This window comes from Prinia subflava, chromosome 9, assembly GCF_021018805.1.
Source record: "Prinia subflava isolate CZ2003 ecotype Zambia chromosome 9, Cam_Psub_1.2, whole genome shotgun sequence".
Lineage (NCBI taxonomy): Eukaryota > Metazoa > Chordata > Aves > Passeriformes > Cisticolidae > Prinia > Prinia subflava.
This window is the reverse complement of record NC_086255.1, coordinates 6,797,568-6,814,706: the sequence shown is the minus strand read 5'-3', so window position 1 is coordinate 6,814,706 and position 17,139 is coordinate 6,797,568. Positions and strand designations below refer to the sequence as shown.

Genomic DNA, 17,139 nt, shown 5'->3' with positions numbered 1-17,139 from the left:
CTGGTGACTGCTAGTGGGGGACACAGAGCAAGGACATAAATAAAGCTCCTGCTCTTCACTCCCCCGCAGTGCAGGGTCAGTCCCTGCCTGTAACACGAGCTCACAATAACCAGGGAACTCAGGAGAGCATTCCACATTGGCTGGGATGGATGTCACACACAGCCACCCCTCTGCGAGAGCTCGTCTTGCCTTTCCTCAAACTAACAAAACTTCAGGAGGGGAGAATGTTGATGAATTACATACAAGAGACAAGGAAAGGCAACATCTGTTACATCCAGCACGGAGGGGATCGTTCTTACAAAGGTTCTCACTCACCCACACCAAGCCTATAATTAGACGCCGTGTGGGCAGGTCTGCACCTACTGCCGTGGGACTGATTCCAAGTGAAAAAGGGCAGCAGCCACCGGGATTTGACAGGAGCTGGCTGAGCAGAGCCTGCAGAGCACCAGCCCCTCCTGCACTCACTCTGGTAAGTGCTGAAAAACTGCTGGGGTTTGGGGACGAGCTCTGTACAGGCTGCAGGTGGGGACTCCAAGGATTCCTTAGCTGAAAAACAGCCAGGCTGAACGGTGTGGTGTGAGTGGGGATGCAAAAAGCAAAGAGCAGCACTCAGAGAGGGGCCCTGGGCAGCAGCCACCAGGCTTGAAACTTTTCAATTGCAGGAAATCCCAGCAGGGGATGAGAATTCCTGGGCTGGGACAATGCAGTGCAGCTAGGGAAACAGGGTGGGTTCAGTGGGGCTAAGGTAATTCGAGACTGGATACCTCCCTGTTTTTAAAGGAAGAACAAAATGACAGTATTTGCAGATGGTGTCTGGACTTCTTTCATTTTTAAGGAAAAATGTATTAAAACACAACAGCAGAAGTGAGAAAGGAGGATGAAACAGGCTACATATTTAAGCATTATTAGGAGCACTGAAAATTTAAAGGGAGAGTGGAAATGGGGAAGAATTATAGAGCTGTGGAAAAATGTGAAAAATTAGACTTTTTTTTTGGTAGTCTACCTGTGCACAGGGGAACTTGAACTAGTCATTGACAAGGACTATTCTGCACTTCAGAAATGACAAAAGGGCAGCAGTGCTGGTCTTGGAGCTGACCAAGTTTAAAGGCAGCCTAATCACAGAGATGAACAGTGGAGATCACCTGGGGAACACACACAAGTGGCCAGGTGGTGGCTGCAGGGCAGCTGAGGGCTCCCTGGTTACTCAGAATTGGCACAGCCACTTCCTAAAACTGAATCACTTTTGTTGTTGGTTTGTTTTGGTTTTTTTATGATGCTTGTAGTCAGATTAAATTATCATAATTGTCTGTGTAAACCTGAATGTTTGAATATCATGTAAGGTCAAGGTGAATACCCTATTATTTAGGAAATCTGAGCAAATACTGCACATTAGGAAGCCAAAAGCTTGTTATTGAATATGTTTTCTTCACTGTTATCCTACAATTTCTTGAGGTTGTTCACCAGTTCTAAACAACTGACCTAAACACCTTAAAAGCTTAAATCTTACTGCCCCTCCAACATACCTGCTAACCTTTTATTGGAGCTCTTCCCACATTAAATACCTCAAGAAAATAATTTGCATCACTGTTCTGAGTCATTCAGGTCAATGTCCTAGTCCACTGTTTCAGATTCAGTTTAAGAGGTCAATTGGCACTCAGAAAAATCTGCTTCCCAAACCAGACCACGTGTGTGAGCCCTGCCTGCCGTGGTTATTGCTTTGTGTTGGGTGGTTTGGAGGAGGAAAAATTTGCAAAAGGTTCTGCCCATCTTTGCTCTGCTACAAAATTGATTTCTCTAATATTAAATTTGTGGGTTCCAGAGCTATTCAATTAAGGCCAGTTTCCTCCCGCACTTCACTGTACTAAAAGCTGTGAGCAAGCAGGAAAGGAGGCTGACCAATGCCAAGGTGATTTTTATCCCACCACAGCACCAGCATTTTCCTCAGTATTCTGCACACCAATTCTGAGTATTTGACAGGTATTTGATAGGTATTTGATAGGTATTTGATAGTCTGCTCAAGCAGTGTGCCTGAGCCACTGAGTGTGGGCTGTGCCTAAGAAAAATGGTACTCTTTGTGTGCTTGTACAGAGTGGGCTGAACAACAAAATTGCATTCAAATAAACAACTAAAAATCATATTGTACTTTCAGGTATTTGCATATATAATAAAGGATAAATATGTACATGATCCCCATTATGAGGCCTAAAGATGTTATTGTAATTTTTTTTCATTTTCTTTCTTTTACCATTGAAGTAATATTCTATAGCTGGGTGTGCAATTAGTTCTCTAAATGCCTCACACTCAAAGACAGGCAAGAATTTGCTGGGAGAACAAGAAATTTAAGCTACAACTCCTATATCCAAAGCTTATGTGTTAAACTCTGGATGGGTTTTCGTGTTGATTTAGTTGAGCCAAACTGCTGAAAAATAAGAAAGACTTGAATAAAACACTGGAAAGAGAGAATTGCAAAAATGTTCAAAGTTTAAGGACAGTGCCAGTGCAGGGAATATAGGAAGCATGGTTCCTATAGTATAGGAGTTGTAAAGCAAGAAAAGAATTGAAAAAAATATTAAAAATCACACATCAAAAAGACCCGAAAGAAGGTAGAGAACTTAAACTTCAGTATTGAAGGGGATAAAGCAGACCTGAAAATTAGAAAGTAGCATTCTCCCAACTGTATGTGTAGAAACAGAGAATAAAAAGTTCCTTGGCACTTCAAAAGTCACTACTAATACAAGAGCAAGACTTTAAGTCTTTTCAGTCACAGCTTCCTCAGATGTTCACCTCAGATCTGCAAACACGATACGCAGCGTGACAGCATTTAATCCCCCAAACACCAAAAAATAATCCTACATCCAAAAACTGTACCTTTTTTTACTGTACTTTAGCCTAGATGTCAGTACTTTCTCAGCCTGAGCTCTTGTCCAGTCATGTCAGTGTTGAAAGATGGAATTCAGTGTAATCCCAACAACTGATTGCTCTAAAACCTTCTCAGTGATGATCCAGCATGAGCAGTGAGTAAAAAAAACCCTGAAGCTAAAAAGCTAAAAAACATAATCACACCTTGATTGTGGTAAGATATATGATATGATACTGATATATGATAAAATGTTATGTGACATGATGGTTCACAGTAGCAAGAACTGCATTTGTAAATCCAGGAGCTGCCTTCTAGTTCTTCCAACTAAAGCCTGAAATGCAATAATTACTCAATTTTTAATCTACTTAATCCATGCATTTAATTTTAATCTACTTAGCTGTTGTAGTACTGCATGTATATAATTTTACTTTCTTAATCAAAATGTTGAGTGGCAGAGATCTTCCTAAAATCCGAGTATCGTGTGACTTCAAGTGTTGATCTTATGACGGTCAGTCTGTCATGTCATGTAACTGAATTCAATTACAGAGCTTAATCTTTTCACAATTTTTCACAATTTTTCTTTCATGAGTGAGTGGAGAAATTCTCCTGTGGAGATTTTCATTATTCTGCCTCAGGCTGATACTGGACTGAAATTCCACAGGTCTGAAATTCCTCAGGTCATTCATCTGAGTTTTTTAGTTAATAACATATTAATTTTCTTCAAATTATGTATCTGGACCTTTCTTACAAATCGGTAACTTTAAAAAATTGTCAATACTTTTTTTGATGGTTTCATTTTTTTAAGAATCTCAGCTATGAGTTACTGAAGTCCAGTGATTTTTGAATTTCCAGTTCAGCTATTCTAACATTTCCAACAGCTATTCTACATCAGATCTAAAATCATTATCTGAACAATAATCATCATGAATTATTTTTTTCCCCGCTGTGAATTTCACCTGGTTTTGGTAAAAATACATAAAAAACCATTGTATCTTCCTAATTCTTTCATGCATCAAATATTTTTACTTAATTCTGATGGCCATAGATTATACATGTTGACATTGTTATTTTCCTGATGAAATCTGTGTAACTTTTTAGCCATTAATTCCCAGTTACCACTATTGCCCTTTTTTGCTCCCCTGTTTTCTTCTAATTTCTTACACTTTGCCAAGTTATCCATAGGTTTTTAATTTCTTTTCTATTACTTTTTTTAGCATAAAGCTCTCCAATTTTTGTTAAAGAAAACAGCAACTATCTTTGCATCCTGGTAGTGTCACCAGAAAAAGAGATAACAAGGGTTATAAGAGAATGGTGAGTAAAATTCTTAGCAATTCAACACATAACAAATGTTTAAATGTTTAAAAAAATCTCTTTATGGTGGTGAAATTATTGGGTTAAAATGCTGGTAATGAGATTTGGCCTTGCCTGTCATTGAGGCTCTGTGTGCCTGCCCTAAGGAAGGTGTGGGTACATGTGTGGGACTCAGAAATGCACTGCAGACAGTCATTATGCAGACTTTCTCATATCTCCCCAACCTCCACCGTGGCCCGTGAGTCACTGATTGAGCAAGGCTGTCCTGAAGGTGACTTCTTGTCCTGTTGAGAGGAGCAACCACTGCTCCAGCAGAGCTTTTATACATTACAATGGCAGTCTGGGAATATTTGCAATTTATTTTTCTTTTTTTTCGGAGTTGAACATCAATTGAAGAATATTTAGTGCAGGTTTTGCCTGTCTTCTGTGCATTGAGATGTTACCTGAGCTCAGCATTGAGTTGAGCAGCCTCTTGCCAGCTGACATCACATTCACAAACGAGTCCTTCCAGTTCCTCTTGTTCAGCACTACGCCTCCTAAATGCCCAGTGAAAGAATTTTCAAATTGCATACTACCTGAACTCTTTTTACATAGTTTTTTAACCTCTTTGCAATCTTTTTGTCATTAACATGGACTGATACAGAAAGCCTTCCCACTAAAATTTATCTTCTTCCCAAACTACAACTCTCTTAATTACAGAATGTATCAAGATTCCACAAATGATAAAATTTCTGTTACTCCTTTTATTTCCCTGGCCACATGTTCATATCTGTTTTCTGTCTTCAAAGGAAGATCCTTTGAAAGAAATTACTGATCACTTCTATTTGGCAACAATCTCCTACATTTCCTTAAATCATTACTTGCCTTTTGGGTTTTGGGTCTGAAAAAAAAATCTACTCTCCTTCCTGCTGTAGTGCTCCTGACATGGATTGTACATCTCCTGGGTGTGAGGGCTGCCCATTAATATTAAGAAATCCTCTGGAGCTCTCCAAAAATCAATATTAATCAATAGTAATAATATTCAATTATTAATCCAATATAAAGTGGATTCACCATCTCTGGATGTGGCACTCGGTGCCATGGTTTAGCTGAGGTTAGGGTTGGGTTGGACTGGATGATCCTGGAGGTCTCTTCCAACCTAATGATTTTTTAATATTCATTTGATGAGCCACAGCAGCTGTGATTTTCCTGCTGTCATCAGGTTCTCATCAGGAGGACGGGCACCTTGACAGACATTCCTGCTGAATGGAGCTGCTCCTTTTGACTAACAGCTGGGACCTCTCTGCTCCTGCCCTTCTTCAGCTGCTTACAGTAACTCCTAAATTCTTTTCTCTCCTGTTTTACTGCCAGACTTCCTCTCTGCTCTCCACTCTCCTCGAGCAGAGAGTTTTCCTGTCTCATAACTACATCAATGGATAAATCAGGCTTAGATCAGAACTGTCCTCCTAAGGAAATTCCATGATTCCTCTCAGCTCTGCACTTTGCAGCTCCTGCTCACTGCTGAGATATTCATCCCCACTGCTCTGCCCTAACACAAAAACAAAACAAGCTATTACCAAACAGGGACTTCAGAGTTTATTAGAGAGTGCTCTGACCTATCCCGTTTGGCTTTGTTAGGAAACCATGTCATTACAGCCAAGTAATCCCACTTCCATCAAAAACAAGCACAGAGGTGGATCACACATTCCTCCTGTCTGACACGTGTCACACCAGCTTCAAGGACAAATGCTGTAAAATTCCCAAATATTTCCTCTTTGTTTCTGAGAATGTGGTGTCAAGGATCTTTGGAGTGTTGTGTTTTTGGCTTTCTCACATCTGTAAAAATATTTTTTGGAAAGTGTTATGCACATAGCAAGAGTGTAACTACTGAATTTACCAATTTTTTTGATATTTCTAATGAGCTGTCCCAGTGGCCAGGGGTGACAACTCAAACTTCTGGTTTAAAAGAAAAGCAGTATGTTGGAAATGGGAGGAGGGTGCCACAGGAAAACATCTAAAAGAAGAGGAAATTGAGAACAGTTCAATGATGCAAACAAGAGGGGAGGAGGTGAGATTAATGGAAGTCCTGGAAATGGAAAAGACCAGTCAGGAAAGTGTAAGGAAAGGAATCTGATCAAAGTTTTTGTTGCAGTGAGGGGCTTAGGCTGCCAAGAGTGCAGACTTCAACAAGTTACATGAACCACTGTGCTTGTTGTACCACACCTCTCACCCCTTCAATCAGAGCTGGAAAAAAACCAGGATCCTGTGATCTGACTGCAGCAGCAATCTGCATGCAGCATTGTCTGTGCAAGAAATGCAATGAACTGCAAAACTGAGCGGTGGGGAAGGGTCCCTTCCCACATCCTGCTGGGAACACTCCCCTCAGGCAGCCCAGGGTGCTCCTGGCTGTGGGGAACATTGTTTTATGGTCAATTGGTGTCTGCCAGGACCCCCAGGCCTCTTTCTGGCTGCTGGGTCCCCTCTGTGCACAGACCAATGTGTGGGGTTATTCCTCTTCAGGTGAAGGTTTTTGCATTTCTCTTTGTACTAAACTCTTTTTAAAAGGACAAAACACTCAAAACGAAATGCTTAACCTGTGTATTCAATTTGCTTTAGGTGGTTGGAATGTGGATTGTTGCATTTTATCTCCTTGGCAGAGTAGCAGGTGAGAAATTGTATCTTTAAACACTGCCACTAGAAAATGAATTCAGATGAAGTGGTACATAGCAGATGATAACTGTTATTTTCCTTTACATTGAAATTGTAGTATGATTTGTGGGTCACTGTAGGGCAATGTCTATTACAGTGCATGGAACTAATGCTAAAAGGCTCTGCTGTGTTTAAAATTTATTTTTAAGGCCACAAGAGACATAACTCTGTGCTGGAAATCCACAGAGAAATTCAGTTGCATGCCTACTTCTATCAAGGCAATGCAAGATCTGTCTTTACATTGCTGCTCTATACAAAGAGCTGGCCAGCAAAAGGGCGCTCAGCACAACAATGCTAAAACATAAAGTTGAGTGTCAGTGAGCACAAGACCCATTTGATCTAGAAAAAACCCATTACACTGAAGGAAATGTTCATATCATTCTTTGTACAAGGTTACCCTCATTCCCATGGCAGAGACACAATGCTTTGGAGTAGAAGGTATGCAGGAGCAATTCTAACAAGCCTTTCTTACTAGGCTGTTTTTTTAAAAAGGGACTGATCTAATCCTTTACAAACCTAGAAAGTGGTGTCAAAACATTCTCTGGGTCCTTACTTTGTTTATTTAGCTCTGCTTGTGTTCTCACTTCAGGCAATACAAATAAAGGACTCATAAATGACCTTCAAAAATTAATTCCCAAATAAATCATAAAGTTAAATCCTTAGGGTTTTGCTTTTCAAACTGCTTTAGTCTCAAATACATCATCAAGCAAGGGAATCATACATATAAACAAGTTGTTTCTTCTGCTCTAGGTAAAGAAGTTTGCTACCCCAGGCTTGGCTGTTTTACAGATGACCCACCCTGGTCTGGGATACCAGGGAGGCTTCTGACAGGTTTGCCAGATTCTCCAGAAGAGATGAACATCACCTTCTCTCTCTACACCAGAGAAACAGGAAACAACTCACAGGTGACATTTATTTTTAACATCAAAAGCTGCCTGAACCTAAAAACGTTTGTTAGTCTGTGTCAGTCACCACAGGCAAACAAGCCAGAATCAGAAGATAGTTTGAAGGTACACTAATGAATATACTTTGGGGTAAAACACACACACAAAAAAATTGTTATGAATGAACTATAGGGCACAAGAATTTCCTGGTATTTTCCTGAGAGTTTAGGATATGGGTTATGGCAGATTACCTTTTGCATGTTTAAATGTCTGAGGAAGGTTGAAGCACATAGGATTCACTCAGGAGCAGGTTCTCAGCACTTCTGTTGTTGATGAAATAAATCAAAATCGAGCTTCCCCTACTTCCTATTAAACTGCAGCATATCTATGATCTAGGACACAGCCCTTCCACACCCAGACTCCCTGCGCTCACATCACAGCCCCTGTATTTGTCTGAAAACAATACAGACTGATAACATTATCAAGGAAAAAGAGATAATTAAGTAGCTTGCAGCAATGTGGGAAGATCAGCTTCACCCCTTCATGCAGTCCCTGCATGAAGCTCTTCCAGCCTTTCTGGAGTGGCTAATGAGAAAAACAGGCTGCACTCAGAGGCAGAGCAGCACACTGAAGGCAAAGGTCAGGTCAGGAAAAGGACAAGGAGCTGTGCAGCTGGTGGGCTGCTCCCTGGAGAAACTCATCCCCTCAGGCCAAGAGACACCCTGGGACAATGTGGCACTCTTAGGTTCCTTCATATTCTGCAAAATATCTATTCATGCAGAATAGACAGGAGCAGCAAAAACCACAAGGGCACAGTTTTTGTGAAAACCATAGTGGGACTGAGAAAGATGAGATTTTTGGTCCTCAAGTTCCAAAAACCACAGATTTTGTCCTGTATGACCTAGCTGACTTTTTAAAATGTTTGAAAGTAGGAACAGATAAAACCTTTTTTATTTTTTTTTACCTATAGGTGATCTCGGCAATCAACTCCTCGACCATCCAGAAGTCACATTTTTCCTCACATAGGAAAACCTCCTTCATCATTCATGGATTTGGCAGCACTGGAAAAACAGGCTGGGTGGTAGAAATGTGCTTGGTATGAGACAGTATCCTCTGGTTCCTGTCAGCTCTGTTGGTGCCCTTTAGGCATTAAAGTCCACCCTGCATTTTACAGTTCATTAGGCAGTAGAAGATACGAACCAAGAATTAAATTTCACACACACCACAGTGTTCCCCTGTGGGAAGGTGCAGCATAGTCAAGGCCCCTTGGTCCTCTCTGACATGGTTTTTCTCTGGAGTTTCCATGCACAAACCCTGCAGATCAGGTCAAAGCAAGAACTGAACAGAGCTGTCCCAGCCTCTGCTCCGTGTCCAGACGTGGGGTTAGACACCAATCCACAGCTGCTCCTGTGCAGCAACTGAACCTTCCTGCAGTCCAAGGGCCCTCCTGAGTTCTAAAGCTCAAGTTTCAGTCTATAAATACTACCCTGGTTCACACTGTTCAGTTCTTAGCGGCAAACAGAAACCAGCCTGAACAACTGCAAAGCCCAAACAAACAAACATAAGAACGTCACCAAACTTTTAGCTTTTTGTTTGGTTACAGAGTTCAGTGGAAAAAAAAAATTCAAATATGACATGTGGAAGCTCCCACAAAACCAGCAGAGTGCACCTTGGCTGTGGCAGACAAGCAAGGTCTGCTGTGCTTGCTGCTGCTTCTGTGCTGGCAGGGAAAAGGCCAAGCTGGGCAAAGGCACCACTGGACACTAAGGCACAAATCAGTAGACAAATCAGTAGCACTTTTTCTGTTCACAAATCTATGAAGACTTCTAATCTGAATTATTAACTTTCCTTTTTTTTTTTTTTTTTTTTTTTTCATTGAAAAGAAATAGCAATACTTTGTGGCTCTCTACACTACAAACTTGTCATCCCCACAAGAGAGGAGTGAGTCTAGGATGCATTATTGTTTCACTTCTGTTTCCCTTGTCATCCACCTTTAGCTGTTTTTCATGGATTAATTTTTGTTACCACTCCTTAATCTATCTCAAACTTTAAGTAATCTTAAGTAAACCTCCTTGTTCCCAGAAAGCTGTAATTGCAGCCTAACACGTGATTCTTCCACTGGAAAAATCACTATCTCTGCAGGACTGTGCTCAGTACCAAAGTAACCAATGTTATCTTTGTGGAAATAGAACCTTTCTTGTCTCCTCCCAATTTTAAGTCTGACATGACTTTCACAGTTTTAAACCCAGCTGGTAAATAAGACTACTTCTTATACAATTCAATTAAACTACTAATATCCTTCAAAGAAAGCCACAATATTGTACATAGAATTTACTGAGCAATTGTATGGCTTTTCAGAAGTATTTAAAGTACAGAAATGGTGTATAACGTAAAGTATTTTTATTACAGTCTTCATAATTGGCTTTGTTTTGAGGAATGGCTTGTTATATGTAAGAAGATGTGTTTCAGTGTGGTACAGGGTACAGTGAAGAGTCTTATTTAGGAAAGAATGAGAAACTTCATTATCGTGTCCCGTTTTAACACTTATTCCTGTTTAAGCTGAGTCTCTGATTGTTACTTTCTTTGTTCAAACACTTTGCTCTGTGTGTTCCCATGCCAGGTGTTACTGGAGGTGGAGAACATCAACTGCATCGCTGTGGATTGGGAAGAGGGGGCAAAAGGCACCTACGCCAGAGCAGTGAACAACCTCCGTGTGCTGGGGGCTGAGATTGCCTATTTCATAGCCACCCTGCAGGTAAAGACCCTGCTTATTTCATAGCCACCCTGCAGGTAAAACATAAAACACCCTGCTTATTTCATAGCCACCCTGCAGGTAAAGACCCTGCTTATTTCATAGCAATCCTGCCGGTAAAACATAAAACACCCTGCTTATTTCGTAGCCACCCTGCAGGTAAAGACCCTGCTTATTTCATAGCCACCCTGCAGGTAAAGACCCTGCTTATTTCATAGCAATCCTGCCGGTAAAAGTCCCTGCTGTGCCTCCTCAGAGCACCTGCTGGGGCTTTGGGTCAGAACCTTGTCCGGCACGGCCAGGCAGGGCTGTACTGCTGAGATCCAGCTAATTACACTAATTATCAGCCCGGTGAGGGCTTCCCACAGCCACAGAGGACACTAACGAAGGACATCCCGTGAGGGGATGTGCCTGTTAATTAGAGACCAGCAGATGGCAACGTCTCCATGCATTGCAGGGAATGAGGCGAGCTCAGGGCTACCGAGCTCCCAGCATCAGATACTCGTGCCAGAAGCGCACGGATACCCCAGCTTAGCACCCCAAAACGAGCAGCAGCTGCCTCACTCGGGAATTCCTGTCTGCTGTCTACAGGCACCATAAACTACCCCAGTGCCTGCTGGCTGTGAGCCTCGTGTTCCCAAAAGGACACAGAGCGCAGAGCTGCTCGCTTGCTGGGTTTGTTCTCAGAAAGATTCACGAGTGCTTGGAGCAGCTGAAAAATCAGAACCTTGCCTGGCACTGCACTTGGCCCTGGCCAGGAGTTATTCATCCTAAAGTGCAGCAAGAGGAAGCTCAGAGCCCATGAGGCAAAGTGCCAACCTTGCAAGAACATGAGGCTCAAAGAAACCTGAGGCTCAAAGAACACTTCACCAAATTCTGCTGGGATACAATCTACTCTTCCTTCCTAGGACAATCATGTGTAGCCTCACACATTTGGCTTCTGGATCTTTCCCCTCTGTGTATAAATATTAGGTCATTTGGAGATGTTCCTCATTTACTGTCTCTGTTACTGCATCATGTGCAGTTTAGAGCACCCTTTCTTCCCTTACAAAAATGCATAATTGATGCTTAGACTTCCTTTTCTTTTCCCTAATTTAAAAATTTCCACAGTTTCATTGTCAGAAAGGTTCAGCTGCATTGTAAATGGAAGCACTGCAGTAAAATGATTTCAGAGGAATCTGCCATCTAACAATACAGGCACAGAGGCCCATTCTCCAGATCTGTTTTAATTTTGGTACACACACTACAAAATTTAATGTGAAAAACTCAAGCAATTAGCAACCTTGTTGGTTTTGGTTGTTAAAAGCCCCAATAATCGTGTCCCCTCTGTCTCCCTTTCCACCTTCAGTGCAAGTGTAACATCTCAGCAGTGCAAGGCTTGTACAGGTGAGACCTGGTAAAATGGACCTCACCCCACCTGAGCTTGGCACTGAAAATCTTATTATTTATATGATCACATATTCTAAATAGACATGGAGAATAGATATGTGACCAAGAAAAGGGCTGTAAAGTAGAATAAATAAAGAGGAAAGTAAGATCATTTTTATGGAAGATGATTGATCCAAATGGGAAAGATGATCTGTATTTTGTCACACAGGATAATGGAATACAGCAAGCATATGCCAGCACTACAACCGTGAACCCTTCATCACTATGCATGTAAAATTCCAGATGGGATCATTTTTCTGTCAATTCTTAGTGTAATTTAAACAGCAATTAACTCAAGGAACTCCCCCTGTGTTTGCTATGCAGAAAGTCGGCCTAGATGTTCCCAGAGGCCCATAATGTCAGACCTTCTCTTTGCTTGTTATTCAAAGCCTGTGTTCTTATCTCCTACCACCACCACCACCACTGTAATGATCAGAAAATGTTCAGGTACTCCCCTTACGAAATCCATTTAATTGGCCACAGTCTGGGAGCACACACGGCCGGAGAAGCGGGAAGAAGGATCCGCGGCATCAGGCGGATAACAGGTAGGCTGCTCACCGAGGTGCAGAGCAAACAGAGTGTGTTTAAAGGAAAAAACTTTCCTTTAAAAAAACTTACACACTGGTCTGCAGACTGGAATTAAATTATTGGCAGTGCTGGAGATACCTGCCATGAGAGCAGATGAAATTTATGCTTCTCATAAACAGGGTGATTATTACATCTCTCTCCGTTTAGGTGGAGTTCTCTTTGGTGGAAGGACAGGCATAGTTAAAATGTTTGTGACATTGCCATCATTCACTGGGTTACAGCAAGCCCCACACAAAGCAACAAAGAACCCCTTAGTTTTCCCTATGTACAGCTTCAGAGTCCAGTAATAAGTCCATGGGTAATAAATGCCTCCTTCCTAGTAATATAATGTGCCGTTATATCATCTATCGAAAAAATATTTTACGTCTCTTGGAATAAGAGAAGGTTCACCAAACCATATTATTAGCACATTTTTTATAGTTTAGCTTGGAATTCACATCATTACTGAGCTTGCCTTTTGCAAAACTAAACCCCTGATTTCTTGAGTTGGCAAAAGATATATTAACATGTGCAACACTTCTCTCTCTTCCTCAACCAATAAATGTGGGGGTTTTGTTTAGGTTTAGACCCTGCTGGGCCCTATTTTGAAGGCACTCCTCCCCTGGTGAGGCTGGACCCTACAGATGCTCTCTTTGTTGATGTTATACACAGCAATGCTGCTCACTTTCCTGTGGCAGGTGAGTGCTCCTGTGCCAGCGGGTGCCTGCAGGGATGGGCACAGCACCAAGACCCTGACACCTTCCCATGCATGTCTCAGGGCTGGGAATGTACAACACCACTGGGCACCTGGACTTTTACCCAAATGGAGGAACTGAGATGCCTGGATGCACTAATTTAATCCCACAGATGAAACAAAGGGATTTTGAAGCCATCATTCCAGGTAAACAGACAATTCCAACGTGCACGGTGTTTTGGTTTTGTTCAGTTCTGAAATGTGAACTGTGAAAATTGCCCACTGTCTGGGAGAAAACAGGAAAACAAAATTGCTTTTTGCCTGTTTACTCCTAAGTTAAAAAGGAAGTAAGAAACAACAAAGGCAGGAACAGAACAGTGCTCCACAGAGAACTCTGCAGGGAAAGGAGGTGTCGTATGCTCCTAAGCTTTACTTCTGTAATTTGAAAGTGGGTGCAAACCCCAAAAAAGCAGGAAACAGGGAGTCTGCAGGTCCAACAACCCCAGCAGGAGACTTTCCAGGCTGAGAAAGGCCAAATCAGCAGCATGACAGCACCACTTCTGGTTCCTTGCAGAAACCAACACTTCTAAGGTGTGAATTAAGTAAAAGCACTGAGTGTTTCCAGAGGCTGTACATGCCTCACCTCTGAACCTGAGACTTGTCTCTTTTCAGAGATTTTTGGACAATTTGGTGGGCTCTCCATGCTCTGTTAAGCTCTTAAAATTGTAACAAATTTTATCTTGCTATGACATCTCATACAGGTAGATATAGATATACATATATAGATATATATATATGTACACATGTCTATATGACTATCTTCTCAAAAGGGATCATTACACCCCAGCAGACCTATGCATCCCACTTGCAGTCTTAGGGTAATGGCACACCATTCTCCAGATAAAACACCAAAACCCAGCAATTTCTCCTGCAACTAAGGCCAAAAAGCAATCATTTCAGGCCCATGCTGCTGCTCTGCTCCGTGCCAGAGCTGTTTCCATGGTGAGTGCAGTTCTTGCAGAGGCTTACAGGGGGTTATCCCACCAGAGCTCACAGAGTTTCTCCCAGCAGACACTACACTCTTCGGGAGTTGCCACCACTCCCGCAGCCACGAGTTTTACTCTGCAAGCATCCTCGAACCCGACGGGTTCCTCGCCTTTCCCTGTGACTCATACGAAGACTACAAGAAAGTGAGTATTGTAAGAAAGTAAGTATTCCAGCCCAGGAAGGGCTGAGGTGTACAGAAAATATTCCAGGTCTCTCTGGAGCAGATAGCACCTGGCTGCAGGTGGCTGGGGTCCTGTGGTGTGGCTGGGTAGTTCTGCTCTGGAAAAAGGAATCCTGAAGCATAAATGATGTCACCAAAATACTGGGGACAGAAAATGAAAGCCAGTGAAATCCTCACCCCAATGCTCTATGCAAGGGGAACATAAGTCAGGTAGATCTATCCTACTCACTCCTACATTCAGAGCTTCCAGGATCCTTGACTGCTCTCTAATTTACACTGGACACTGATTAGAGTCCCTGAATACCTGCAGTTGTGAGTGATGCTCCTTTCATTTCCCCCCATTTGTGAATCCAGGCAAGTTCCCCTTGACTAGGAGGGTGAAACTGGCCTATATTTTGCACTAGAATTTAACTGAAAAATATTTAAACTAACAAGTTTCAGGCTGGTACCATACAGAGGCATCAAACCTGCTCATTCTGCACCATTATCTAAAACAAGTTTGTCAGGTTTTATCAGGTGTTAAGTTATGAAAGCACACAGCACTGCCACAGCTTTGCAAGATCAGAATAGCATCTGAAGCCTTAATTTTGTAAGGGCTAGCATGAAAAACAATATTCCTCATTAACTGATGCTCTTATTTTCCCTAGGGAATGTGTTTCCCCTGCCCAGAGGAGGGATGTCCAATGATGGGCCACTATGCTGACAGATTCCCAGAAAAATTGAAGAGGGTAGACCAGAAGTATTTTTTAAACACAGCAGCAGATGTACCTTTTGCTGGTAAGTAGAGAAGGTTTGTTCCAGTTGTTCACAAGTTTGAGAAGTGCCTCGATGTGATTTACAGCCATGCACCTGTGCTGCTTCTATAAATAACTGCTAATAGCTCTGACAGAAAATGCTACATCACTTATGTAATGCAGCACTCAAGATCACCAATGATAATCTGGACTTATTTTTGGTTTTGTTTACACAGCTTGGAGACAAAAAGTATTTATCAAATTGTCTGGTGTAAAGAAAACGAGGGGAGATATAAACTTGGTTTACTATGACACACAGGGGAACTCAAAAGAATATGAAGTTGCCAGGTAAGTTAAATTAATATTTTTTCTACAGTGTTTAATGCTGCTAACATTAATTTACATACTATCCACATATTTAAGCAGTGTTAACAGTAATCCTGCAGTGCAAATATTCTGCTTAACATCAGATAGGAAAAAAGATATTACTTAAGCAAGAACCATGAGGGCAGGGGGATGGCTGTAAAAAGGAAATGGAAGGACAGCCCCAGTCTCACTCCTGTCATCTCCCTATGGCCTCCTGCCACAGAACACATTTAAAGAACATTTTTAAAGTGTTCTGTAGTGGTTTTCACCCTCTCCTCATCGAGAGCCCTGTGCTCTTACAAAGAACAGCAAAAATGGGAAACAAATTTCTATTGTAGAAACAGGGAAAACCTGAAAATATGTGGAGAATGTGATTTATTTCAGTGATCTCTGAACTGTTAAACTCAATGATGCCATTTTTCCTTCTATTCGCAGTGGAGACCTCTCCCAAGATGATATCTACACAGAGTACCTTGATGTTGAAATCAACCCCAAAAATACTACAAAAATTGAATTTCTCTGGAATAAAGCCATATTCTCTCTGCTCTGGGCAAGGCTGGGAGCAGAAACAGTCAATATAATACATGGAGCAGATGGACATAGGTAAGTGTGTCCCATTTAGAGGTCATAAGGCAAGTGAAAAAAACCCTGAGAGAAAAGATGGAGAAATGGTCTTAAATTGGACACATGGTTTCTAATCAACAATGTGAATTTCAATAAGGGAAAGGACAAGGCATTACACTTTGGACAGAAAAAAAATCAGAAAAATCACGTTTGACTATGCACCAGGGAACAACTGTCTGGAAAAGAATACAGCAATGAATAATTTGAAATGTTTAGCTTTTCCACAGCAAAACAATTACAACCAAAGATAAAGCTTTATGTTAAAGATAAAATTTTACAGCTGGTGCCCAAAAGAAGGAAATTCACGTTGTTACTGTTAATAGCAGAGATTATTAGCAGGCTTTTAAGGAAGCCTTTAGTAGGATTATGGGTTGGACTAACAACCCTCAAGGTGACAGCTGACACCCTTTCATTTTTCATTGGGCAAAAAGAGATAAATCTTGATTCATGCATTTTCTTTTTCTTGCCAGGTCAACTTTTTGTGGCCGTGGAACTGTGGCATATGGAGATCCTCAGTTACTTACACCTTGCTAGAGGTCCCCAAGGTCTGTACACAGCAGCTGAGTAAACCCTCAGGCTTGTGCATGGAAATCTTGGCAAAAAAACCACAATTAAAACAAATATTAAAAAAAAAAGTTGCTCTGTTTGGGTTTTTTTTCCAGTTCTTTGCAAACCCACGTGTCAATGTTTTCTGTGTTTGAGCCAGGTTTATTGTGCTTATAACTGTGGAGCAACCAGAAATGACACCTGCTAAAATCCATTTAAAACACAGTCTCACTCTCCCTGTTCCTCAAGGCAAGAAGTGAGTCCCACCACACTGACAGACAGAAAATCTGGGATGTTATCTAAGGCAGCTCTCCAGGCAACACGTGTCCTCAGAACAGCCCTGCAGGTCTGAAATGCCTCCTTCCACAGCCTGTGCTGCTGTGGGGAGTTTTCCAGCCCCACACAAGAGCTCTGCCCTCAGAAGACACTCTGGGCTGAGGCAGCAAGGGCAGGTTAT

At 41.8% G+C, this 17,139-nt stretch overlaps 1 protein-coding gene across 3 annotated transcripts; it reads left to right on the top strand.

Moving 5' to 3' along the window:
• The first annotated feature begins 113 nt into the window (after window positions 1–113).
• LOC134554588 (pancreatic lipase-related protein 2-like) lies at window positions 114–16,748 on the top strand. 3 transcript variants are annotated; one of them, XM_063405239.1, is made up of 14 exons: window positions 115–469; window positions 4,075–4,171; window positions 6,767–6,815; window positions 7,610–7,764; window positions 8,714–8,839; window positions 10,364–10,498; window positions 12,360–12,468; window positions 13,072–13,188; window positions 13,269–13,391; window positions 14,253–14,374; window positions 15,060–15,189; window positions 15,383–15,494; window positions 15,948–16,115; window positions 16,607–16,748. In XM_063405239.1, the coding sequence occupies exons 2-14, from the start codon at window positions 4,169–4,171 to the stop codon at window positions 16,668–16,670; spliced, it is 1,413 nt and encodes a 470-aa protein (XP_063261309.1). In that variant the 5' UTR covers window positions 115–469; window positions 4,075–4,168; the 3' UTR covers window positions 16,671–16,748. The 3 variants fall into 3 exon arrangements, with proteins under 3 accessions (XP_063261311.1, XP_063261309.1, XP_063261310.1); XM_063405240.1 differs by having other exon boundaries at window positions 116–469; window positions 14,256–14,374; XM_063405241.1 differs by lacking the exon at window positions 13,072–13,188 and having other exon boundaries at window positions 114–469.
• Window positions 16,749–17,139: the final 391 nt, after the last annotated feature.